This window comes from Stegodyphus dumicola, chromosome 2, assembly GCF_044657685.1.
Source record: "Stegodyphus dumicola isolate Sdum_Otavi_A_Nest chromosome 2, ASM4465768v1".
Classification (NCBI taxonomy): Eukaryota; Metazoa; Arthropoda; class Arachnida; order Araneae; family Eresidae; genus Stegodyphus; species Stegodyphus dumicola.
The window spans coordinates 251,443,219-251,471,109 of record NC_140769.1 but is presented as its reverse complement, the minus strand read 5'-3'; the positions used below and the strand labels follow the sequence as shown (position 1 = coordinate 251,471,109).

Below are 27,891 nucleotides of genomic sequence, written 5' to 3'. Positions count from 1 at the left end.
AAATATCTGAGATCGTAAATATTTTTCGATTATTTCTTTTAGAAATTATTTTGTTTTAAATATACAAATATTTTGTTTTACTACATTTCGAGAGAGGCCGATGTCCAGTCAGCCTCCCCCCACTATGTAACCCCTTTTGGAAAGGGGATAATGAAGAATGATGATGTCGCGGAAATAGGATCGTTTTTGACAACCGCTGAAACAGGAAGACACCACTAGAAGGATCTCCGTCTAGCAATTGCGAAGTCCAAAGTTCAAACCCCAATTTTCATATTCACATGATCCGAAGTAAAAACTACTGACACTATACAGTTAGCACAATTAATCAAAAATTTCTGTAATTTTTACAAAAAATTGTTTAAAGTGTCCAGTGACTTTTGAATACACAGTATACCTACATTTATATATTTGGGTGAAAATAATCAGCAGAAAGGAAACAAAAACATAGTTGCAATATAACGATATTTAAATAGCTGGCATATGATATAGTATAAATCAACTTTAAAAAGTAATAAAATGGATAATAATAAAACTGCAATGACTAGACAGAGTATGCTTCAGTCTTTTAGCATTTGTCTTCTGAGATGATTCAGAAAAGGAATATCGAGATTTACAACTATTTCAACCTTGCGATTTTCCAAACCGTTACAATAGAAATCTCTCAGGCAAATACTAAGACCTCTCGAATGATTTCCACCACATTCGACAAGGACCGGGCGTTTGATGGTAGCCTTGATGCATTCTGGGTATAATGCAACCGCCATTGCTATAAAGTCACAGTCTACAAAACTTTCATTCTCTTCACGGCATTTTTCTGCACCTAGAGCAGTTATTCTCTTCAAGAAATGTGCTTTGCGGCTATCTGTATGCATCAATTCCATATAGTAATCCTGTAATTATAAGAAAATCATGACTTGGTAATAGAGCAATGAAGCACCAAAAAATTACATAGAATGGATGCATAATTAAAAATGTTTATATATATATATGAAATTCTAACAAAGAATATCTTTAGTTTAATTTATAAAATAACATACTAACAAAAAATACTTGTAATATTATGTTCATAATCAACAGAAGTTTTAAAGGGTAATTAGGTATGATTAGATATTAATTATCAAAATTAATAATGGGATTTTCTTGTCAATTATAATTTTTTTTCGAGTAAAATGTTTAAATGACTTATTTAAAATTTACAGTATGTGTTAAGTTGTATTTACTTCCATTTTAAATAAAATTTAGGTATTTTACTTATAGGATGGAATCCAGGTTTGAAAGTAAATAAAATTTCAAATACAGAATAGAATACAGAGAAAAAAATTATTCGTAGTTGAGAATTTAATAAAATATAATAATTATTAACTATTATTGAAGTGTCTAAAACTAGTATCGGACTTAATATAATAATTATTAACTATTATTGAAATGTCTAAAACTAGTATATTGGACTAAAATATAATAATTATTAACTATCATTGAAGTGTCTAAAACTAGTATATTTCAGAAAATCCAGTATCAAAATAAAAATTGGTAAAAATTGCATAAAAATGCTCATTAGAATCATACTTAATAATTACAATTAAATTATTATATAAAGATGCTAATTAATGTAGTTCTAGTTGTTATCCTAATTAGCATATTTATATTGTTACTAATTGGCTTGTCTTGTAATATTGTAAATATCTTTTAAAATCAAGTTGTGATAGTCATATTATTTTCCTAATACTTAATCTTTAGTTTTTACGCTTTCATATTCATTTCCTGTTCCATTGCTCTAATTAGTCCATTTCATATAAGTTCAGTGTTAGTTACACAAGTGCAATGTTTAAGTAGCGTATTCTCAATTGCTTAGGAATGTTTATTTCCACATGAATATTTGACTAAGTTATAATTTATAATTATTTCAAATTAATTACTTGTAACTATCCTACGACCAAAAGATCTTCAATTTTGTATTATAATTTATTTTATGTTATAAACCGCAAGCGGGCGATAAATCATCTTGATGTTAAGTATCGCTAATGTTCCATTTTGAAAAAATATTTTTCTCTGCTTCTGAAAGGCAACGCGAAAAGTGGTAGAAGCACACAGATTTAAAAAATGACAAGTGGCAACAGTGTAAGTAGAATATTCTTTCGATTTGTTTTGAAGCAGCTTGAGAAATAGATGTCAAATTCTCTAGATTACATTGTTTGTGATGGTTGAATAAATTGCTTTTCAAACTAGGTTATGTATTTTTGGAGATATATAATGATCTTTGAACTGCTACAAGTAGAAATTAGACGCAGCCAATCTAAGAAAGAATATCGTAAAGCTTTGAAGATACGCCACGCCTTTTTATTGTTTCAGCTTGTAGAGTCATTGGGTTATTTTGTAGCAGGAGACATGAAAAATAAGCAATGCCCTCGTCGGGATTCGAACCTCTTGAATACGCGCCGAGTGTGCTGGCCATTACACCATGAAACAATGCTAAAAAAGGCAGGAGAAATATCTTATAAGCTAAAGTCATGCTACTAGGTTTCTATCAAACTATGATTAAGAGTTTCATCTGCAGTTACATAGTCACTAAGAGATAAAATGTTTAGTATAGTGCTAATGATTGGAAGAGCAATCCTCGTACATCGTGGACTTACAAAATTTTAGGATTGAGTTCGTACAAAATTGAAAGCTGTGGAAAAAAAGTTCTAACGTTTTTGCCTTCGATGTACGATCCTCGTAATTGTATGAAACTTCACGTTGGGGAAGAGAAAGCAGTCTGTGCAGCGTCTTAAATTCTCAGATCAATGCCCTAAATTTTCCTCAAAAGCTTATAGACTGTTTTTTTTTATGAAACATATAATTCATCATCTCTCCCTTAGAATCCAATTCCTTGTCAGTTATTCTTTTCCAAGCAAAAGAGGTGGCAAGCTGTTTTTTACCCGAGATTTCTAAAACCGAAATTTCTGTATAGTGATGAAGCAGATGATTGTCTTTTTGTTTCAGGATTTTAGGTAAAGTACTAAATTTCATTTCCAATTCCAGACTGTTTGGAAAAATGTAAGGATTAATATCTTCCATTTAGATTAAATCTTAATATGTAGAAAATTGATTTACCTTCTGTTCTGCACTCAGTGCTTGAGGGATCAAAACGAGGACAAAATTTTCTTTTTTCAAGGTCTTCCATATTCATAGCCCCTCCCTTTCCAGAAGATATCTACCTCTCCAACCAAATTATCCAATGGAACAATGTCATCACTTTTCTCGCAGTTAATCTTAAATGCCATCGTACCTTGAAATACCGCTTCAAAAAAGTTGCTGACAAATTCAGCTGTATTCTCAGTAACATGCATCCTTTATTCTGAAGAGCCGATTATCATTCTATGAAAATCAATCAATCAAAATTTCTACACCTCTCCTGCGAACAGTGACGCAACTGAGGGAACCGACCTACTGTGAACCCCCATATCAGGCAGGGGGAGATCGTGGCAGGTAGGCCACAAAAACGAATTCGACTTAATGGACTGGAGTCGTGGGGCACAAATCCCAAACTTAGCCTCAGCCCAATTTTACAAAAAACACTTAGGAGTTTTAAACTAATCCTTAATGTCTGAAGTACCAGGTCCCACACCGGATCTTATCCTCAGACTGAATAACTCCAAAAATTCTCCGCTTACTGGGTCGGGCCCGAGGGGTCACCATTGCCTGTTCTCGGCTTTTCGACGGAGGCGTGACCTGAAAACCTGAAGGACTTGACCGGTCGTTTAAATGCTCCCGCCAGTACTACACGGGCAGCGCGTCCCATCAGGACATTACCTAGAAAACTCGGTGCCGTCCCACACCAAGCTACAGAACCATCTGGTATACGTCTTACGCCTTTCCCCCGGGGTCCAGCCATACAAATGACCCAACCCCGGGCTCTGGAACCGCCAGGCTCGTGATTTTATACCCCCGTGGCCGAGACTGCCTAGGTACAGATCCTAGCCAGTAGCTTCGCAGAATTCTCTACGTCGACCCCCGGGGGGCATTCTATGAAAAACAAACTCATCTTCTATAAGTCTATTTTACGTCCTGCACTTCTCTGCGTTTCTTTGTCATGCGGCAAAAACACTTCTTAAGTTATGCAAAATAAAATCTTGCGCGAATAGTCAACACACTGTGGTACGGGAAAAATTCTGTCATTCACCATGGCCTGAAAAGCGAGCAAACCAATCACTCCATTCGCAACATTGCTATCAAGCTCTACTTGTTCTTCCAGCATCACTAGGACACAATCATTGCTTTGAAAGGCCATTCTCCATACCCTGAGAAAATAAAAAAAGTCAGTATCCTGCAGATGCGATTTTGATTAACTGATTGTTGGTCATCTTTCAGCTCAACAGACGCAGCATCCTACCGACAGATTACCTGAACGCTCGCCTATTCATTTCTGTATGACTTCCTCTTTCATTTGCAGTTTCTACTTCGTCATCTACCTGTTTGTGTACCCTACCGTCTGATTCCGAGTTGATATGTCGTTCTTAGTAGTTTGTGCAGGAATACTTAATCCACACATTCTTCGCACTTTACTGATTAATTAAAAACACGAACTTTTAAACAATACGGAAAAGAGAAGACTTCGTTTCTGGCACTTCAAAAATTGTAGGATCCGTCCATTTTCCACAACACAGCGGTTTTTTTTTAAGCTTTGACGTTACTGATGTTAAGCTCATCCTTTGTCATTTGAAAAGATAGATAACGAATTTTCAACAATATTTGACGATATTTTTCGATGTTTTCATTTCATCCTCATTAAGAACTGTCCTTTCTGCTTTCATCATCAGCATCATAGCATACATTGCAGAATCGTTCCTACGAACAAAATACTTTGGATCGTGTTAATATTTGCTTCACAAAAGCTTTATACAACATGTCAAATGTCTCCATTGATGTTCCACGTTATGCTATAAAAGAGTTATGCGAGCTCTACTTTGCTATACTCAGGATGTGGCTTTCGCCCAGGAGTCTGATTTGAAGTGACAGTTGCACTTAAGTCTTTGCAGCAAAACTTCACTGGTATTCAGCTTTCGAATCCAGATGGTATTTGATGAAAAGCAAGATGAGATGCCATAGTAATAAATACTGTCCCTTATATAGCAAGGTTTTAATTGTGTAAGATTAATTAACATGTCCGTCCGATACTATTAGACAGACGTAAGTTTTTGGGGCTTGTAGGTTTGCTCAGAACCCCGTTGCCCCGCAGTAACATTCCCCTCTGCATTTTAAAGGACTTGAACGCTTTTGGATAACATTAAAATATTTTGTTTTGTTTGTGCCTCTGTATCAGATATCTCCACCGGGGTTTCGTGATTTTTTAATGGCTTATAATGCAATAGTGTGAGCAATACCACTCAACAAATCTATAGTTGTTGAGGGTTCAAGAGGAGGTTCAGGGTCTCTTCCAAGTCCTGAGAGCTCCATCATTGAGACAACGGGTGATACGTTTTCGACATTCAATGCATTCCAAGCCAGTTGGGAAACGACCTCTTCCGCGAATGATATCCTCTGTCCTATGAGTTAGATAGTTTTATTTTCAGTGGGGATTCCAAACTAAATATGCGTGAGTTTTACAAGATAGATGTATCGAAAAACGTCGACGGCTCAACTGAAGAATTTGAAAAAAACTGTAGAGGAAGAAAATCAAGCAACTAAATGTAAAAGCTGCAAAAATTGTTGACGATGTTTCTATAGAGTCATATATAAGCATAATATGTACCAAAAAGCCTATCCAACACATTCTTTGGCTGATATATATTTGCTCATTTACCACAATATCTTAAGTAGCTTATGAAAGACCATTTTCAATATTAAAATATGTGAAAACCCTTGCACAGTCAAATTTAGAAGCAGTGAAACTGATTTACTAAGCCAAATAGAAAATGCCGATATAGGTAAATTTTCCAACATTCTTTCTGTACATTTTTACATTGATATTTAAAAATAATTAAATAAATTTAATATTAAGACACAATAACACGCCGAATAAATACTAATTCAGAAGTCAAACAACAAAAATCAGCGTTATATTTACAAAATTTTCACAGGACTAGTTTCGATGGTTTTACCGAACCACCATCTTCAGCTGCAAAACCGCAAATGAACCAGATAGGAAATAATGATTAGATAAGATAAGAAAGCCTGGACAAGAATAAGCAAGTGGCGCCATCTGTTGGTGAAATCAGAACTAAAACATAATTTCTTTAAAGGCCGAAGGCAAATTTGGATTGGAATTAGGATCGTTAACTAGAACAAAAAGATTTTTATGAATGTGAAATGCCTCTAGAAAATCCAGTTCTCCAATGGAAGATGTTTTTTGAATAATTTTGGCAGCAGAAAAATTTAATATATTTCATAAATACGTGTACGTGTTTATTCTTTTATTATATGTTGTATTCATATCTTTATTGCATAATATATTTTTAAAACGCAACATGTATTCATAGCTTTATTGCATAATATATTTTTAAAATGCAACATGTGATTGAGATACGCATATGTATCAATATATAACTTTTTTAAAATTTAAATTAAAAATCTAAATATTCTATTTTGTGTCATTGGAAAATCATAGGTATCGCATGTGCCACCTTTAATTAAAATAGCTTGTACATTTGATATTGATATTTAATGGGCACTAAAGCAGTAAGTTTCGGTTTTTGTAACTGCTTCTAATGAACTAGCTGGAACATTTTGTGATCGCATTGATCATTGTAATCAAAAGTTAATTAATGTTATTTTATATTTTAATTAATTTTTTATCATGTGAATTAATTTCCTATTTTGTTATTATTTTTAATTAGGAAATTTAATTAATTATCGATAAATGTATTTTTTAATTATAAATATTTTTAAGTTATTAATTATCAATAAATGACTTTTTAATTATAAGCATTTTTAAGCTGTAAGTGACGATGAATTTGCCGAGTCGGTCAGAATAATCTCATCCGCCCCTCGCACACGCATATATATTTAAGACCATATTTATGAAATTTAATAATCTGCCATTTAAAGGTGAATGTGACAAACCTATCCGTCAGGAAACTGAGTTATTGGGCAAGCGTACCTGGCCTACACTTAAAGGGCGCGCTTTAACATCGGCTAGGAAAATGGCTAAGACTGGAATCTTAACGGACAGAGCTGGGTGATAGAAAGCAACCTCCATCAGGAACTCTTTGTCTAAAAATTCAAAAGCTTTGATTTAGATAATCTTTCATTAAATTTGCATTCCGTGAGGATTATGGAAAAAGAGAAGTTGTAGTGTAGGTTTAAATCATAATAATTGGTTTAATTTACGTAAAATATCTTTCTTTTGACAGGTTTGTTGGAACTTACTAAAAATAATTATTTCTAAAACATCTACATCGTAGATTGACTGAGTACATGCATTTATTAACAATTCTTATTCTGCAATTTTTTAAATACTCTTGTTCTTTTAATTTCCTTCTAGATATATTATTTCAGAAAATTATTATTAAAACATTTTGCCTAAGTTAGTTTTCTCATTATTCATAGTTAGTTTGCCTTTGAAGTGGATAATTTAGAAATATTTACAACAGTTACTTAATCTTCAAACTCGCTTTCATTTAAAATGTTAAAATTATATAAAAATGTGCATAAAGAAATGGAAAAAAAAATACAGTGAACATCATCGTAGATTTTGATTTCGACATGCGTCTTTTTATTTTGTTTTATTTATTTACTTATTTATTATATGGACAAAGACAGTTGTATCCATTGTGTACTTTGTTTCTATGTCGTACTTTAGACACCAGGTCTCATCTCTCACTATGATGCACTTTAAGGCCCATATCACACGGCGTTTGTTTCACACGAACAACTGTTTCGGACAATTTTTCTGCCTGGTTTACTATTGAAAGAAAGACGCGCGACTTTTTCCCTCCTTTCCAAAAAAATTGCAGGTTGTTCGTTTTCAACCAATTAGCTATCAGCTTGTTTGTAATGGGGAACCAGTTTCCCCTGCGTTAACCCCAAAGCGATCTGTGGTGATTGGTTGTTGTGACAAAGCAGAAAAATTGTTCCAAACAGTTGTTCTTCCGAAACAAACCGACGTGTGATAGTAGCCTAAGAAATTGTTGTTCTGCTTCGTGGTGACCAGCAAATCTTCACAGCAAGCTTTTCTGTCAACCTTTTGCTGTTCTTTGTTTTCAATTAAAATTATCAACTTTCTTTGCTTATTCCATGCATATCTGAAAGTTGCTAAGTTGTTGAGTGCCTAGCAGCTTTTACCAAAGTATAAATTTTCTATACATTTTCCTCATTCTTTGAAGATGAAGAACGACTATCCTTGGTCATCTTCAATGTTGCTAAGTTGTTGCGTGCCTAGCAGCTTTTACCAAAGTATAAATTTTCTATACATTTTCCTCATTCTTTGAAGATGAAGAACGACTATCCTTGGTCATCTTCAATGTTTTCACGTTTACATTTTTGTTTTATCGTTTGGTCTTTTAGTTTGCCCTGTTATTTCATGACTGCAACTTTATCCTTATAATGAATCTAGATTTCATTTCATCAATAGACTTAGGCTTACTTGGTATAAATGTGATTAAAATAAAGGATCCAATAAGAGTAATGAAAAATGCTCTAAGGGATAATATATATATATATCTCCTTCCAAAAATAATTGAAATCAGATTACTTGCAGCTAGATCAAAAATTGGTCATTGAAATAAAAATTCAAAACAAGGTTGAACTTATCAAATATGAATTGGCACATACCCATTCAATACCATGTTCGATTGTTGTCTCCCATGGTACCAAGAATATTGGACAATCAGCTTCTGTCATAATTATGTGGGCAGATTCTGGATCACAGTAGAAGTTGAATTCTGCTGTTTCTGTAACATTACCTGTGCCTGAAAATGGCAAAGTACATTTATTGAAATTGCTGAAGAAAGAAGAGAAGTGTAAGAATAACGGCTCAATGTATTTAATAGTAACTTTAAATCGTACCTTTATAATTGCCTCCCATGCAGACAATTGATTTCAGACGGCTTGTAAATTCGTTATCTATTCTATGTACCACGGCTATATTTGTCAGAGGTGCTAACGCAACAAGAGTGATCTCATTTGGATATTTTTTAGTCAACTCTATTAAAGCGATGGCTGCAGAATCTTCTGATTCTTTGATACCCCCTGTCGAAAACTTCTCTTTGCAGTCACCTAAGCCATCTGATCCGTGCCATCCAGCCAGCCTTTCTCTTCCTAAAAGAGATTTTGAACATCCTCGATGTATGGGAATCTGCAAAAATAAATGACAAAGTGAAGTGAGAATGAAAATTATCTTAATAAATAAATAATAATTAATCTATTAAAATATTTTTAGGAAAAGAAACGCAGATTTAAGCATAAAAACACACACAATTTTATACTTAAACATTTGGGGATGGGGAAAATAGTTTCGCTTATGTAACTTCTAGAACAAATGCTGCGACAACGATTTCACTTGAAACAAATGTAGATTCCACTTTTTTCCCAATGCTGAAATTAAAGATTCTAGTTGTTCCCTTGTCCAAACGTTACTGCAGAAAGGTCAAATAGGGCCAAAAGTATCTAAAACAGCCCTAGCGATGTCTATGAACTTCGAAGTACATAGGAGCTGGGAGGGAACAAAATCAATTCTGAAGGGCCTGGCCAGTATGGCAGGACAGTCAAAGATGTATACTGAAAAACTCATGTACCAGGATAGTGAGGGCAACAATTATAACTTCGCTGACCATCAGGCGATGTTTTCGTTCCTTTTTTCTCAGTCTGGCTATGGTAAATGAAATAATTCGGTTGCAGTGTAGCTCGGGAATATAATCTTCCTTAACTTCTTGGGAGATGAGTCTTTGGCTGGCTGTTGTACCAGCATCGACAAGGGTTAAACTGTTTGAAAACTGAGTACCATTTCGCGCCTCTTTGGCGAGATAGTCTGTTTGCTCATTGCCAGAAATATAGACGTGAGCAGAAATCCACTGTAAGGTGCAGGCTTTTAGGACAGTTATTATTGCTTCTATGAGCACCACAATGCCTTGGGCAAGTTGATAGTTCCGCTATTAGATCGCCTGGAGCGCAGAGAAAATTATGAGGCCAATGGAATTTTGAACTGCCTTGGAATGAAAAAGATCCAAAGCACCTTTGGTAACTACCAGTTGTCGCGTATAATTTGGGGCAATTTCTCCAACAGAAATTTTATGGAATTCATGTTTGCTGTTCAGTGTATAAAATAATGCCAGCGCCTTCTTTACTGAGGTCGAAGTCAGAGGAACTATCTATGTAGGCAAATAGGTAGGTTATGAGTTTGTAAGCTCATTTATGGTTTGGGTGCCTTTTTCTTTAAGCAATGCAGCTGTTCTTTTGCAAGGTTGTAAGATATTTTAGTTGTTAATTGTCTGCGGAAAGGGACGGATGGAAAGTAGAGGTTCTTTAATTATATTCACAGCTTCATACTCTAAGTCAATTACTGTCCTGACCTCATGGTTCAGGTGTAAGGCGGAGGACCTTTTTAGTTTATTTTTCCCCTTCCATGCTTTGAATGTGCATGCATGGACATGTGCTGGTCCGGGAAGCTTAGAATGTTGTTTGTGAATTTGATAATGGTTAGTTTTCTTCTATTTTCTGAATAGGTTACGCCACACTCAGTTTTTGATTTAATATTGTTTGTGGATGAAACTTCTCCAATGATCATTTGGGAGACCCTGTATTGGCACTGTCGATCGTTTTCTTTAGAGAAGATGAAGATGGTGCCCATATGGGTGCAGCATATTCACGAATGCATCTAACAAGCGAAATATGCGTGTTAAGAAGGGTCTTTGGTCTTGATCCCCAAGCTGCACTACATAATCATTTTAGAATATTTAGTCTTTTTAAGGCTTTGTTGGAGATTTGTTTAATGTGTTGTGAAAATCTCAATTCTGTATCTAGAGTTAAGCCTAGGCACTTGGTATGTGAAACCTGTTTGATCTCGGAACCTAAGTACATTTATAATACGATGGAAAGATTTCCTGTTTTTCTTATCAGTACAGATAATACAATAATTAGTGTTATCAGGATTTATAGTAATTATTATTACAGTTCTATATCTCCTGTTCTGCTGGACCGATTGACGAAATTCAGATTGCGTTTTTCATGTCTCAAAAGTGCAACTTCAAAACTGGAAAGTTCAAAATTTACTAAGATATACGTGAATTTATATTTTGGCGCGTTTTGAAGTTTGGAATATTCATCATAAGCGATAATAACGCCAAATGTGATTTACGCACTTTGATAAAATTATTTGAAAGTATGAGCTATGTTTATTTTTCCGCTCGTGTACAATGCAAAAAAGGAAAGGAAAATAGGCTGCTATAAATTAAGAAGTTCGCCAAGTGAATTATTCTTGGTGCAAACTGAAAAAAAATCCGCCAAGATAAATTTTTTAATTTCTCCGTAAACTTCGCACCAAATTTTACAAAATTTAATATTTAGGTATAATTTGAATCGTAGAATCCAAATATGGAAAAAAATTGTATGTTATTTCAGAAAAAGTCCAATTTTGTGTCAAAATTCCTATATTAGTTGGGAATATATATAAATATATATATATAAATCTATATATAAATCTAATATATATATAAATCTAATCTATGTATAAATCTAATCTATATATAAATCTAATATATATCCGCTTTCGAGACATGAAAAACGCAATTTCAATTTCGTCAATCGGGAGATATAGAACTGTCCCATTTTTGTTTGCGCGCATCTATCTACTTTGATAATTTAACATACAGCGAGGAGTAAAAATATTCCTTCAAAAATAGTGAAAAAAGTGTCTCAAAACATTTTAACGTCGCATCAGAAGATTTATTACAGTTTTTTATGAGCCTGAGCATCGCAGATTACCATTGGCTCTTGAACTAACTCCTGCTAACGCAACAGGTTTTTTTTTTTTCTTTTTACTAAGCATCGTTTCCTTTGCACTTATCCCACATAAAATTTAACAGCAAAATCACAAACTATTTGAAGACAGCATATCTAGTTTTTCCCAGAGAGTGACAGAAGCTGCCATACTCGCTTTATTATTTCTTTAAAATTCGCTTTTGTTGACCAGCCGCCTAAAATAATTATCATAAAAAAGAAAAAAAAGAACGTAATGATTTTAATGAATCCAGCTAGTGTAATTTCATAAAAATATCTAATGTTTTTGATTATGCGCCTCATTTTAATGCGTTTTTATTTAAATCAATCATATTAAAGAGTAGAAAAAATATCCTTAAAAACTGTATTCATTACTTTTAAATTGCTTGGATTGTTTTAATTATTAACTTTCCATCTTAAATCTGAAAGTTAAATACATTAGGCTTTACCGAATAGGAACAGGCTGGAGCATGGAAAATAAGCATCTTATTTCCCGAGTAGCAATACATTGTTTTTAAATAGTCGTGCTTGCTGATTAAAACTGAAAAAGAAAAAAAATATATTTTGTTCAGTGGCAATAATCTGGCTCGCTGGAGATAAAAATATTTTATTTCGAAAGGTGTTATCACTTCTAGTTTACAAATCGTTGAGACTGTTAATCAAAAATTCATTAAATTTTGTCAAAGTAAGAAATAAACAAAATAACAAGTTCGAAATTAAAAATTCAGGTTTCAAGAAGCACATGTTCGGGTCGAGGAGCACTGTATTCAAAATTTGGTGGCTCTAGGCTTCTTTCTTTTTTTTTTTTTTTTTTTTTCATATGCGAGGAACATAACCTGTGTCAGAATTTCTTAAAATGCGTACAGCTTTTTGTTTCTAAACCATTATCATTCTAGTTTTAAAATTCAGACTGTTCTTATTTATCTCTCATTTTGTATTTTTGTTTTATTAAGTACTTTTAATTATTTTAATGTATTCTATGAGTAAAATTTTATTAGAAAAAATATATAAATGAATTTTCGCATTCTAAGTGATTGGTAAAAACTAGTTCTTTTTATTTTACATTTATATAAATAATACATAAGGTATTTTCTTCCTCCTCTCTGCATGCCTTCGTGGTGTAACGCTAGCACACTCGGCGTGTATTCGAGATGCCCAGGTTCGAGTCTCGGCGGAGGCATTGCTCATTTTTCATGTATCCTGCTCCAAAATAACGTAATGACTCTACATTAACGTCCGAACTAAAAAAAAAGGTGGTGAATGGTGATTCTTCACCACCAGGGTTTGGCGATTGAGTCCCCTAATCCCAGTCACTCTTTAATTGGGGAGTATATAAGGTGTTTTCTCACTCCTTTTTCCATGACTTCGTGTTGTATCGGTAGCACACTCGAGAGGTCCAGGTGTTATCAGCAACGGTATTGCTTAATTTTCACGATCTTCTCCTTTCAAAATCTGAAAGCTTTCAGATTTTATATTACTCCTAAAGGGGTGTTTTTTTAACGTTTTGTGCGTTACCTTTATTTATTAAATATCATGTTCTTCGCACTTAAACCATAAAATTCAATTCAAAAGCAATATCGCAAAATAATTTTGAAATGAGCATGTCTTTAGAATTTCCGATACACAGTCTCGCACGCTGCAGATAATTTTTTTTTTTTTTTTTTTTTTTCCGTGAAGTGTTGCCATTGCTCGCTTTGAAATCGTTGAGTTTGTTAATCAAAAATTCGTTAAAGTTTTACAAAATATGAAATAGATAATAAAACAAATTCCAAATTTGGGTTTCCAGATGTCCATATTCGAATGGAAAAGTACGTTATTCAAAATTTTATGGCTCTAGATACCGTTGTTTTATCACAATGCGAGAAAGATACATACATTTATGCAGATTCTTTATTATTTAATTTCTTTAAATATAAGACAGAGCTTTAATATTTGGTGGCAACAATTTAAAAGGTGATTTGCCATTCATAGAGAATCAACGCAAAATGTCAGAACAAAAGTAATAGCTCTGGACAAATTGCCCTTTGGACTTAAAAAAAAAAAAAAAAAAAAAAAAAAAAAAAAAAAAAACTAATGACTGTACAAATATATCAATATTTATATAATATAACTATATGCAGATTCTTCATTATTTATTTTTTTAGTAACACATAGAGATAACTTTTAATAGCAACCATTCGAAAAGTGATACTGACAAAAAGTGAGTTTCAAGATTAATAGCACCTCTGGTACTAATAAAAAATCAGTAAAAATTACGTAGAAAATGTAGCATAGGTACCAGAGGGAGGTTTGTAATATAGCGCTTTGGAGAGAAGCGATCAGGTTTCATTTGCAGTTATAGATAAATATAATTTTATTAAAAATGAAAGAAAAAAAAAGCATGTAATCAAAAAAAAAAAAAAAAGTCTGAAAGGTTTCAGATTTTCAAATTAAGTCCAAAGGAACTTTTTTTTAACGTTTTGTGTGTTACGTTTATTTATTAAATATCATATGTTCTTCGCACTTAAACCATAAAATTCAGTTCAACAGCAATGTCGCAAAATAATTTTAAATTGAGCATATCTTTAGAATTTCCGATACACAATCCCTCGCGCTGGGGATAAAAAGGTTTTTTTCTCCCTTTTTCAGTACAGTATTGCCATTGCTCGCTTTGAAATCCTTTAGTTTTTTTAAATCAGAGATTCGTTGAAGTGTTACAAAACATGAAATCGATAATTAAACGAATTTCAAATTCAAATTAGGGTTTCCACATGGCCATATTGTATGGAAGATTACGTTACTCAAATTTTGATGGCTCTAGGTACCGTTGTTTTATCACAATGCCGGAAACATACATGTATTTAAACAGATTCTTCATTATTTAATTTACTTAAATATAATACAGGGCGACGATATTTGGTGGCAGCAATTTGAACAGTGATTCGCCGTTTATAGTTTTCAACGCAGAATGCCAAAACGAAATTAATATTCCTTCAGGGCAAATTGTCCCTTTGGGCTAATAAAAATTATTAATTTTTTTTTAAATTAAGAAGGGGGAAAAAGGTCTATCAAATGCATTTAAAGTGAAGCATACTTCTATTATTAATTCACAAGCATTCTGTATGGAAGCATGTATACTTGGTACCTGTCTTCTAAAGTAAGACTTCCTTCGCCACGAATATACCTGAATTTTTTTTTTATCTAAGCTCGTTCTTGTCATGTGTACGTAGCGAGGATTACGTACATGTGTACGTAGTGAGTAGTACGTTCACTAAGGATGAATAGAAGTAAATTATATTTGCATGATTAGTTTTGCACCTTTCTGGAAACACAATGAAAATGCCCATTTTCAATCGTCTGAAAAATGAAGAGGTATCGAAGAAACAAGAATCAACACAGGCGATTAATCTTCGCTTGTTATTAACACAGAGAAAGAATTTATGAGATAAAAACAAATCTCATGGCGTTTGAAATAGTATTATTGTGTTATCTCAGTTCCAGAAAGATTATATAATCCTGAGAGATATTAAAAAGCTCGAGCTGTAACTCAAGTAGATGTTACCAAATTTATTATGTCACTCTGTAACATCTAACGCAACTCAAATAAATTACGTCAAAAAGTGAAACGGTTCATAAATCTTGAAGGAGATAATTTACGAATTTACACTGCTTTCTTTCAGCTTCTTTTAAATGAAATTATCCTTTTATTTCGCAGAGTCATTAAGTTATTTTGAAGCAAGAGACATGAAAAATAAGCAGTGCCCTCACCGGAACTCGAATCTGGACCACTCGAATATGCCCCGAATGTGCTATCGTTACACCTGGAAGGAAGAAGAAAATACCTTTGAAAGGCTACTTCTCCTTTTTAAGGGCAACTGGGGATTAGGGAACACAATCGCCAAATCCTGGTGGTGACAAATTACTGCTCACCACCTTTTGCTCCCTAAGCTGAAATTATATGCATTCCAGCAGACCTCACATATATTATTCAATCTTGTGATGAAGGGATCTCTTAGAGTTGTAAGCCGATCCTATCACGAACTCACGAATGGTATCCTTCAGTGTTTTATCAAATGCAAATGAGTGAACAAAGAAAACCTTCTGCACTTGCTGAATATATGCCCTGCAAATGTATTTCAGAAAACACGATAAATAACTATTTAAAACCTGAGTCATTTGAACAAATCATGAACAGAAAAAGAAGGAAACGCAATAACTTCAATTAACACGAATTTTAATAAATTCAAAGATTGAGCACATAATGATGATTGTAAAAAAGCTTCTTGCAGGAATTGATGACAAGTGAGCTTATAATGGCGCTGTATATTTCTAGTTTTACGATAACTCTATTTAAGATTGATTGGATCTAAAATTCTGCATATAATAAGAGCTTCAAAAATACGCTATCTAGTTTTCATACGAAATGTCCAGCCGCGGTAAGATAGCTTCCCCCGCAAAGTGGGTTTAGGGTTGCCAGAAAATGGCAAAAGAAGGCAGAATTTCCATATTTGGCGAGAAATCGCCCATTTGGCGACGTGCCACAGACGAATGGAGAACCTTCTAGAACGAATTCTTACCGGTTTGCATGAAAATATTCTCGAAGGCAGGCCGAAATCTATATAAACCTTGCTTGTACGCAGAATCGCAAGTCAGTTAATAGTCAGTGTATGAAAGTCTAGTCTAGTCAGTCGGTCAGTGCCTCGTCTAGCGAAATGATCTTCATTCTAGTGTCGAGTTGGTCGTCGAGAGTATTGTGAATCTATCGAGTGTATCGTCGAGTCTATCGAGTGTATAGTTGCGTGCATCGCGAGCTGTAGCGTGGAGAGTCTCGAGAGTACGTTGAGTTCCGAGAACGACCGGACAGTGTCGGGAGCTGTACTCTGGTGCTTTGCCGTGAATCTGTCTTCACCGTTATAGCCTGAAGGCTGTGTTGCTGATTGTTTCAGCGTGTTTATAGTAGTTTTTCGACGACTGTAGACGCAATTTAGGAGCTGTCCTAAATTGTGTTTTCATTCTTCATCAAGTGTTGTCTTTAATCACTCCAAATTCACGAACCCGTAAAAAAAGAACACAACAATACAAATTTATTTGAATATCACTAACACAATAAATCTAATCTAAAGAACCTGACATCTCGTCAGCAGCATTCAAGCTATATCAAAGCAGCAAAGTCGAAATCATATTCTACTGTATACTGTTGCCACTTATCGTTTTTTTAAGAGTAGAGAAAAGTGTCAAATCAAAACTGGAATCAAGGACAATCACTTTCTCAAACGAATTCTGGCATAACACACGAGAAACATTCTAGAAGATGATCATAAAAATTGATGAGGAATTTCTTAGCGCTAAAATAAGGCAGATGGTATACATATTAAAATTAGGAGTACAATAATAAATCATATTATTTCCATAAACAAAAGGAAGGAATATAAACAGTATGTAAACCAAGTATTTTGGAATGACTGCAGGCAATACTGACAACTTTTTCAACTTTTCAACAACAATTTTTTTATTGAAATCCTGTAATGACATATATTTGTATGTTCCTGCTTTACAATACATTTAAAATTCCATAAATTATACTGATATTTTTCCCATCGTTTACGTTTATTGTTCGAAAAAGAATTACGGAATATACATAAGTTTTAATTATGTATTCATGAGACTTGCTACTCCGTTACCTTACAGTTACTTTTCCTCAGTGTTTGTATTAAAGGCAATCATCCAAAGCTTCAATGAAGGTCCAGTTTTAGATATTATCTCATTTTATGCTCAGAAGATGATACCCAAAGCCTACGCGACCACAGCCATATATGGTAGAAAGTAATCTTTTTTAATGCTTTTAAATACATCTATGTTTCCATAGATTACAATTATCAATCAATCATGAAAGCGGAAATTAAAAAATACTTACTTTCTCTTTGTTGCACACAGCCAGAACTCTCTTTACATTTTCAACAGCATTATGCACTGTAGTGTTGCCACTGCAGCAGGTAATTGCTAGAACTTCAGTTTCAGGACTGCTAAAGGCGAGTATAATAGCCATTGCGTCATCGGTGCCACAGTCGGTGTCGATGATGATCAAATTCTTTTTATTATTATTGTACGTATCCATACTTTACTCTAGAAGAAAAATGGTACAAGAACTGTGAAAATGCAATCCATTAACGCATGTTCCGAAGAATAGGCAAATTGTTAGGTAGACACAATGTACCGAGTTATGCAAATGATGAGAAATGCGTTGCATTCTCGCGCAGGTGAAGCGGGGAATACGAGAATGAATCTGCAGAATCAACTATAGCTGAGACTGACGCATCCAATTCGGTCACAACTGTGGAACACCACACTGCGAGACAACGCTCCATAATGGTTCGGAGCTCCACCGCCTACGATAGCACTCCACCATTAGTCCGTATTGCTGGCAGTATGGACAGCCCAACGATTCGTGAATGGTGTGCTCCATCCGGTAATGCAACATTCATACATACAGATTCCACAGTTAACAATCTTCATTGCCGATACAGCTATTCTGACAAGGCCAAAAGTCTTTAAAAAATCTGACCTGGCTACCAGATGACTTCCTTGTACAACCTGTTAAATTATACACAATTTTTGCTGCATTTGATTTAATTTATTTCCTCGAATTCCACTAGACATATATTTCTCATTCAATCAATTCATTTCTCACTTCGCGGCAAGGCAAGAATACATAAAATGTCAAAACATATTCATTAAAAATTGTAAAGTATAGAAAAATCTAAGACACCAAATACAGTTAAAACAGTTAAAAAATCAATTTGTGCAATCAAAATTCTACGTAAGTTTTTACGTCAAAACCCGTAATTAGGCCAATGGGCAGAAAGACAGAATATTCGATGAACAGAAATTTATAGTTAACTTTGGTCCCACTGTGCAAAAAGGCATTGAAGTTGGTGCAACAACTTACTTTATTCATTAATCAAAGTTACTAAGAATTTCAAATGTAAACAAAAGTAAAAGTATTTATCGTCAACTTCAGTATTATATTCAGTATTCTATTTTGTAAAGGTCATTCACTCAACTTACCATCTACTCCGGCTTTAAGAAGAAATACGCAAAAAAGAAGAAGTCACATACCTAAGCATCACACTTGACAGCGAACTCATTTTTAAGCTTCATTTTGTCAATCTCGCAAATAAATTTAATATTTCCATAGCTAACTTAAGACCTGTTCTTGTAAAATATAGCAGTCTTTCTAGCCATTGTAGAATTATATTATATAAAAAACATAATCCATCCAGCCTTACTTTACGCCTTTTCCATGTTGAGGTATGCTGCAAAAACCAATCTCCATAAAATTCTAATTCTTCAGCATAAAGCCCTTACAGAAACAGCCAGCTGTCCTTGATTTATAAGGAAAAGAACTTTACATAATGATTTTGAAATCAAAATCATCGAAAAATACATTCGAAAAAGTGATCTCAACATTAACACATTTACTACAACATTAAACTTCCTCAGAGCGTTATAATGTCAGATCAGATCACGAACCACAACCCCAAGAAAAAGCATGCTTACCCAGCTAACACTCTTAAAAATTAGCATCATTCAAAGGTGGCATTTTGTAGTTTTCCATTCAAAAAGAAAACATTAAATGAAGATACGAAGATGTAATAATAAGGGCATCCCATTCCTTATTGTTACATCTGACTCTCACTATCTGCAACGGAGTTGAGGGGCTCCTTATCGGAAATTTAAAATACTATATTTACGCACTAATGTACACTAAACAAATCAACGAATGGCGCTGCCTACGCATCTAACTAGAATCTAAATGCCACATCTAAATTTCTACAAGTGGTGGTTCAGTTATGATTTTATAATCAAAATACTCAATCTAGCTTTTAAAAGGATTTATTAAATACTAAATTAATCTAATCTAGAATCAAGAATCAAATCTAATGTTACATCTTATGAGCAGCGTTCGAGCTGCGTCATAACAAATCGAAAGTCAAGTTCTTACTGTTACCATTCCGAGGCAGAGAAAAGTCTTAATCAAACCGGAACATGGCAGAGGAAAGTTTCTAGTCAAGCCGGAACATCCTGGCCCTTGTTGAACGATTGTCCAACATCATTTGGAAATGGGAGTGGACTGATATTGGAGACTGCTCGACGAAAGATTCCATCTGAAGTTCTGACGTCTACGACTCGTACTAGTCCATTTAGACCAGGAAAGGTCTCCTCAATGCGAGCTAGTGTCCACTTCATGGGTGTCTTGTTTTCATCATTTAGCAAGACTAGTTGTCCTGCTTTGAGATTGGATTTCTATTCCAGTTTGAACGGTTATGCAAATGATTAAGATATTCCACGCTCCAACGGTTCCAAAAATTAGCTCTAAGTTTTTGAATTAAGGTCCATCTAGAAGACAAGGACAAAGAATCATTCGGTTCTGGTATCGACAAAAGTGAAGCTCCTATCAGGAAATGACCTGGAGTCAAAGACTGAAGATCTGTTGGATCAGCCGAAATAGGTGACAGAGGTCGAGAGTTCAAACAAGCTTCTATTTGTATAATTAATGTATACAACTCTACAAAGTTTAAAATTGTCGTTTTTGCGACCTTTGTCAAAATTTTCTTCATTGATTTTATATTAGTTTCCCATAATCCGCCAAAATGCGCGGAAGAAGGAGGAATAAATCTCCATGTTATACCTTCTTCGGAACTAAAGCGCTGAATAGGATCCGATCTACAAATTCTAAGGAGTTTATCAAGAACATTCTTCGTTCCCTTGAAGTTCGTAGCGTTATCACTCCAAACAATGGATGGTTTGGATCTCTGGCAATAAACCTTCTAAGACGTACTAGAAATGCTTCAGTAGACACATGCGATGCTACTTCTAAATGAATAGACTTTGTACTAAAGCAAATAAATATCGCGATGTATGATTTCAAAGTAATCCTAGATCTTTTTAAGTTAGGCTTGGTGATAATTGGAGTTGCAAAGTCCAGTCCTTCGTTTATGACTGGTCTAGTTATTACAACTCTATCTCTAGGTAAGTCTCTCATCATATGGTTTATGGTTTGGTTTCTTATCAGAAAACATGTCATGCATTTATTTATAACGCGTCTAACTCAATCTTGTCCAGAAGGTATCCAGTATCTTTGTCTAATAAGAGAAAGTGTCGTTTGAACGCCCGAATGAAGAGATTTTTTGTGATAATAATGTATGAGTAATTCAGTGAAATGATGTCTTTTGGGTAAAAGAAGTTGATGTTTTTTGTCTTCTGAAAGACTGGAGAGAATCTCCCACCAACTCGTAAAAGTTCATCTTCGTCAAGAAATACATTTAAGGATAAAGCCTTACTATTACTTGGAACTGATCGTTTTGACTGCAGGCACTTAATTTCAAGTTGAAATTCAGAATGTTGTACACATTTGACTAGCCCCTTTGTTGCATTCTGTAATTCAGAAGTACTCAAAACACTTTCTGTTCTTAATGGTCGAATCGGTTCTACAGTTGCTCATAAACCGTAAACACCATGCAGTAGTTCTATTCAATTTGCTAAATGCCTTTCAATGAATTCGTTCTCAACGGAAATTTCACCTGTGACTGTTGAGTTCACCACAGCTCCCTTTCGAAGTTCAAGTTCTTCATTATCTTTGAAATCTCTTACTGGTTCTGCAAGTTTAGGCCACGAATAGATGCTCTGTAATAGCCACTTAGGTCCATGCCACCACATGTTACTATTTCGTAGTTCAGCTAACGTTATTCCTTTCGTGGAATTTATCTTCGTTCCTCTGCTCAGCATATCGGCTGGATTTTCATCAACAAGGCAATAATTCCAGGACTCAGGCGATGTTTTCTCTCATATTTCCATTACTCGATGTTGGATGAATGGCTTCCATTTATTTAAATCGCCTTTTATGTTATTATATCTTTGTTAATGCCCTTTATGTCTTTGTTAATGTCACGGAAGAATCTGACCAAAAATATACATTCTTTTGAAGCCTGGTCTTTCACATTTGAGGCTAATATTGCTCCGATGAGTGCCCCCATCAGCTCTAGTCTTGAAAGGGACAGCTTCTTCAATGGAGGTACTCTGGTGTTTGAAATGACAAAACTACTTCCTATTTCACTGTCCTTCGTGACGTATCGCAGGTATATTACAGCTTCATATGCCTTCTGACTTGCGTCGGTAAAGCAATGCATTTGAATATCTCTCAATTCAGACTTGTTAGTCTTTCGGAGGTAATGTCACGTAATGTTTACATTCTGAATCGCTGACAGTTCATTAGACCATTTTTTCATTCTGTTTTCAAAGTCCAATGGCAACGGATCATCCCAATCTACCCCAAGTTGCCAAATTTCCTTCATTAGTATTTTTGTCCTAACAGTGAATGGACTTATAAATCCAACATGGATCGTAAAGCTTTCCAATGGCTTTAAGAACTTCTCTTTTTGTCATTAGCTTTGTTCTCCCTTGAGATTGATTACTTAGATTTTGCGATTCTATCTTCAAAGGATCTTCCTTGTAATTCCATTTATATCCCACTACCTTCTGTTCCAGAACTCTCTGGATTTCACCATTTTTGTATTCGTCAAAAACTTCCTGCAGATTCGCACAATTTGTTTTCCATTTCCGCATGTTGAAACCAGCAGCTTTCAATATATATCTAATATCTTCATATATGAGTTTAGTTTCGTTTTCACCTTCATCTCCACCTATTAAATCGTCTGCGTATAAACATTCGTTCAATTGTTTAACTGCTTTCTGATTTGTTTCTTTAAATCTATCTATGTGGTGTTCGATAGTAGGGGCAAACAAAAATGGACTGGATGCAGCACCAAACAAAACGCGAGACATTTTTCCTAAGTACTTTCGTGTTAAGTTTCCCATCCTTATCTCTAAGGTTATTTGCCCAAAAAAATCTTACAGCATCCCTATCTTCGGTTACCCGTTATTTTCCCTCTCAGTTTTAACTATCAATACGAAAATAAAATTGGTCATTAAAACAGGAAAACTAAACCGAATTGTAAACAAACATGAACATTTTAAGCCTTTTTTTTTTGTTACTATTCAAAAAATATGAAATTTATGAATTTTACTAAAATAAAAAACATATTTTATTATAAAACAAATATTTTAATTATATATGTTTCTTCTTTAATATTATAATAGTAAAAGTAGAAAGCTAAAATAGAAGGTAGTGTCTTGTCATAAATATCAAAAGTACTTAAGAATAAAAGCGTTTTTTTTTTTTTTTTTTTTTTTTTTTTTTTTTGGGACACAAAGTATCAAAATACAGAAAGTTTGAAGAAGGTTGCACAAAATTATTTAGAGCAAGCTTGGAAATCAAGAAACACTTGGCGCAGCCTTCGTGGCGCAATCGGCTAGCGCGTTCGGCTGTTAACCGAAAGGTTGGTGGTTCGAGCCCACCCGAGGGCGAAATGTATTTTATTCTCTCTCTGCTGGGAATGTTATTTTTTCCCCGTAAATTTAGAGCTAAAAGTGTTGATTTCATTGTTTCGCGTCATTCATATAGCTTGTTCCCCTTCATTCAAATGATGAAATTTTTTTCACCAAATTTAATTGTTTCGAATACCCCATACCCATATGATCACGAATACTGAAGACGTAAAAAGTAGATATTCCAGACATCAAGTTAAACTTCAAATTTTACAACTGCTTTCCTTTTAAACTATGGTTAAGTGCAAAATGTTGTCTCTTAGTTATATCAGATTTTCCTCGCGTTTATCGCCCCTCATGTTTTCGCCCTTTAAACTAATTTTATCGTCCGAAAATCGAGAGGGTAAAATTAAGACATTAATTTAATTTCTGAAGAATGCGGTTACAATAAGAACATAACAAATGAAAAAAGTCATGGCTAAACTACCGGTAGCTATCACAGTATTATTTCTTTAAAGGAAATCTACGTTCTAATAAGAATATATAACAAATATAAAAGAATAAATTAAATTACGCCTAAAGAGGGGATTTGTAACGTAACGCTATCACAGTATTATTTCTTTAAAGGAAATCTACGTTCTAATAAGAATATATAACAAATATAAAAGAATAAATTAAATTACGCCTAAAGAGGGGATTTGTAACGTAACGTTGTAATTTAATTTATTCTTTTATATTTGTTATATATTCTTATTAGAACGTAGATTTCCTTTAAAGAAATAATACTGTGATAGCTACCGGTAGTTTAGCCATGACTTTTTTCATTTGTTATGTTCTTATTGTAACCGCATTCTTCAGAAATTAAATTAATGTCTTAATTTTACCCTCTCGATTTTCGGACGATAAAATTAGTTTAAAGGGCGAAAACATGAGGGGCGATAAACGCGAGGAAAATCTGATATAACTAAGAGACAACATTTTGCACTTAACCATAGTTTAAAAGGAAAGCAGTTGTAAAATTTGAAGTTTAACTTGATGTCTGGAATATCTACTTTTTACGTCTTCAGTATTCGTGATCATATGGGTATGGGGTATTCGAAACAATTAAATTTGGTGAAAAAAATTTCATCATTTGAATGAAGAGGAACAAGCTATATGAATGACGCGAAACAATGAAATCAACACTTTTAGCTCTAAATTTACGGGGAAAAAATAACATTCCCAGCAGAGAGAGAATAAAATACATTTCGCCCTCGGGTGGGCTCGAACCACCAACCTTTCGGTTAACAGCCGAACGCGCTAGCCGATTGCGCCACGAAGGCTGCGCCAAGTGTTTCTTGATTTCCAAGCTTGCTCTAAATAATTTTGTGCAACCTTCTTCAAACTTTCTGTATTTTGATACTTTGTGTCCCCAAAAAAAAAAAAAAAAAAAAAAAAAAAAAAAAAAAAAAAAAACGCTTTTATTCTTAAGTACTTTTGATATTTATGACAAGACACTACCTTCTATTTTAGCTTTCTACTTTTACTATTATAATATTAAAGAAGAAACATATATAATTAAAATATTTGTTTTATAATAAAATATGTTTTTTATTTTAGTAAAATTCATAAATTTCATATTTTTTGAATAGTAACAAAAAAAAAAAAAAAAAAAAAAAAGGCTTAAAATATCATGTTCTTCGCACATAAATCATGCTCTTCGCACAACTTTCAGGTTATTAACAGTTGCACAATATTTTCATTTGAGTGGCTTCAATGATGAGGATTTATGGAGCTTTTGAGAGAGGGAAAACATTTATTATTTTTTACAGAGACACAGAGCACACTGAAAAACACTCACAGTTGCGTTTTTATTATGCTTCTCGTAGCCGTCGCTTTTCTCATGCTTCTAGTTCATAGTAAAATAATTGTATGCATATTAATTTATTTTATTTTTACATATAATTTTCTTAGTTTTAAACATAATGTTTTAAAATATTTCATAGTTTTATGCAAGTAATTTAGTGCATTATTAGTTATTTTTTGTCTCATACTCTTTTGTTTCCTGTTTTAAATTTTTTATTTATAATTAAAAATGCGCATTTATGCAAATATTACTTATTTCATTAGTTGTTCAGTAATTTACTAGTACAATCTGCAATTTGGGTTACGTTCAGATACTTTTCAGCAAAGTAAAGATAAATAAGCAAATGTGTAGTCTTAAATGCTCTAGACGGGCGCTGGTTTCAAGGAGAAACCGGTCCCCTTTCCATAAAGGGGGACGAAAAAAATTTTTTTAAACTCATTTATGTTGTCTATAGGACCATTGCATGTCAGTATGCTTACTTTTTCATAACTTTTAAAAAATCATAACATTGCGCCCCTGAAAGGGTTAAAGGCTATTTTGATGAAACTTTCTGGCGACACTTCAGACATTTAGCTGTATCGTGTGGCGTAGCGGCTTTTTCGAGGCAATTTTTGTCTCACTTATAATCAGTCGTAAGCATGTTTGGACAGCTGCAAGTGGCGTCCAACTTGGAAATGCGTGCAGTGATTAGCTTTTTGTAGGCGAAAACATGTAACGGCTGTGAAATTCACCGGTAGTTTCTGGTGAAAGTGCAATGTAACGTCAAGCTATTGCGAAATGGTGCGACATGTTTAAGAACCGGACGTATAGCTATTGACGACACTGAGTGCGATGGAAGACCATCAACTGCCACAAATTCTGAAATGTCTGCTGGCGTGAATGAATGCATTCTTGCAAACAGACGCATAACAGTAGCCGAAATCTCTAATGAACTGGATATTTCTCATGGAAGTGTGCATAAAATTACTGCCGATCAGCTTCAATTTTATAAAGTTTGTGCTCAATGGGTGCCTCGTCTACTGACGGTGGAACATGAAGGGAAGCGTATTGAAATCGCGTTGAAATTTCTGCAATGTTACCAAAAAGAAGGAAATGAGTTTTTGGACAAAATTGTGACTGGAGATGAGTCTTGGATTCACCACTTTTCACCTGAAACGAAACGCAGCTCCCTCAAGTGGAAGCATTCCACTTCCCAAACACAAAAAAAGTGTCGAAAGTTCAGAGAACGTGATGCTGAAGCTGTTTTCGACAGAGAAGTTTTGCTGCATACAGAGTTCATGCCGAAGGGTGCCACAATTAATTCATCTTCTTATTGTGAAACACCAAAATGATTACGACAATCACTTAAAAATCGACGCCCAGGTAAACTGTCGAAAGACCGCATGCAGCAAAACAAACGTGCGACCTTCTGAAAAAGTTTAGGTCGGAAGTCTAGAATCACCCTCCTTATAGACCACACCTTGCAACGTGATTTGTTTTTGGTTCCATAGTTGCAGAACTTTCAAAGCGATGATATCACTGGGATGACGAGGTGAAAACGGCAACCCAAGAATGGTTATCGGGCATTGGACGGGATTTCTTGCAGAAGGCATCGACAATTTTGTACCACGCTTCTACAAATGCTTAAATAACGGAGGTAATTACGTTGAAAAGAAGATTTTGAATGGAACTTTAAGATACAAATAAATTTATTATAAAATTTATCTCCTGTTTTGTTTTCTAAAGCAGTGGAACTAACTTTTGGACTGACCCTCGTATATATATATCCCCTTAACCCGGCTTTTAATTCTCACAACCGTTGGACACAGTCATATACTTTCAATTCCAGAAGTGTTTAAAATGACGTTTTGGCAATATCAAATTAAAAAAAAAAATTAATTTTGCACAAATAACGAAATTTTATTTTAAATACGGCTTCCTGATTCCTATACTAATATTTAAGAAACCTTTTATACTCGTTATGAAAAAATAAAAAATAAAATGAAATAAAATAAAAAATGTTTGACTCCCGTATGAGAAAAATTGACAGGGATGTTTGATTTCAAAATTTGCAATTTTTGGTGTCATTTTCAACTTGCCTTGAGGAATCGGTTAATTAAGTTAAAATAATTCCAGAAAATAAGTTTAAATGAAGTACAGCAAATAATGTGTATAATTTAATAGTTCGTACAAGAAAGTCATGTGGTGGCCCCATCGGAATTTTTGTTTCGCAATAACTTAAAAGAAATATTAAAACAAATTAAAAATTATCATAAACTTTTTAAATGCAGTTACAAATATGTTTACGAATAAAAATTAATCTAATACGATTTCTGCCTGCCCATCAATCTCTATTAACATGAATAAAATTTTTTTGTCAAAATGATTAATATTCTGCAGCATCGAATTTCAAATTTCTGTTTCTATTTTTACACTAGATAAATGCATATTTACTTTTATACTTCTTTGGCACTGAAGGTGGCATAATGTAAATATTATTTGTAAAACATAATAATTAAGTTTTCCTCTACAATAGCCCTTACGAATATTAATATAATGTCGGAAACTAAAGAAGATAAAAATGCGTAAAAGTATACGTACTTAAATTGGCTGTAACACTTCAGGTAGAAATTTTTTACATGAATGCTAGCACTCTTGGTCTGGTCTTTCTGCACTTACACTTTTGGAACGTGACGAATTAATTTATCGCAGGAGATAAGGTGTCTTCGTAGATAAAAGTTTTACTTTTTTGTACAGAGGTAATTTTCTTCATTCTTAAATGACGAGAT

At 34.0% G+C, this 27,891-nt stretch overlaps 1 protein-coding gene and 2 non-coding genes across 4 annotated transcripts; 1 reads left to right on the top strand and 2 right to left on the bottom strand.

Moving 5' to 3' along the window:
- Positions 1-445: 445 nt before the first annotated feature.
- LOC118194793 (nucleoside hydrolase-like) lies at positions 446-27,891 on the bottom strand. 2 transcript variants are annotated; one of them, XM_035365999.2, is made up of 5 exons: positions 27,704-27,891; positions 17,807-18,015; positions 8,986-9,274; positions 8,752-8,888; positions 446-890 (listed from the first exon to the last, which is right to left on the bottom strand). In XM_035365999.2, exons 2-5 carry the CDS (start codon positions 18,005-18,007, stop codon positions 558-560), a joined length of 960 nt encoding a protein of 319 aa, XP_035221890.1. In that variant the 5' UTR covers positions 18,008-18,015; positions 27,704-27,891; the 3' UTR covers positions 446-557. The 2 variants fall into 2 exon arrangements, with proteins under 2 accessions (XP_035221890.1, XP_035221894.1); XM_035366003.2 differs by lacking the exon at positions 27,704-27,891 and adding an exon at positions 19,901-20,674.
- Positions 23,243-23,316, top strand: TRNAN-GUU (transfer RNA asparagine (anticodon GUU)). The gene has a single exon. It is a non-coding gene; the product is annotated as a tRNA-Asn (tRNA).
- Positions 24,526-24,599, bottom strand: TRNAN-GUU (transfer RNA asparagine (anticodon GUU)). Its single transcript has one exon. It is a non-coding gene; the product is annotated as a tRNA-Asn (tRNA).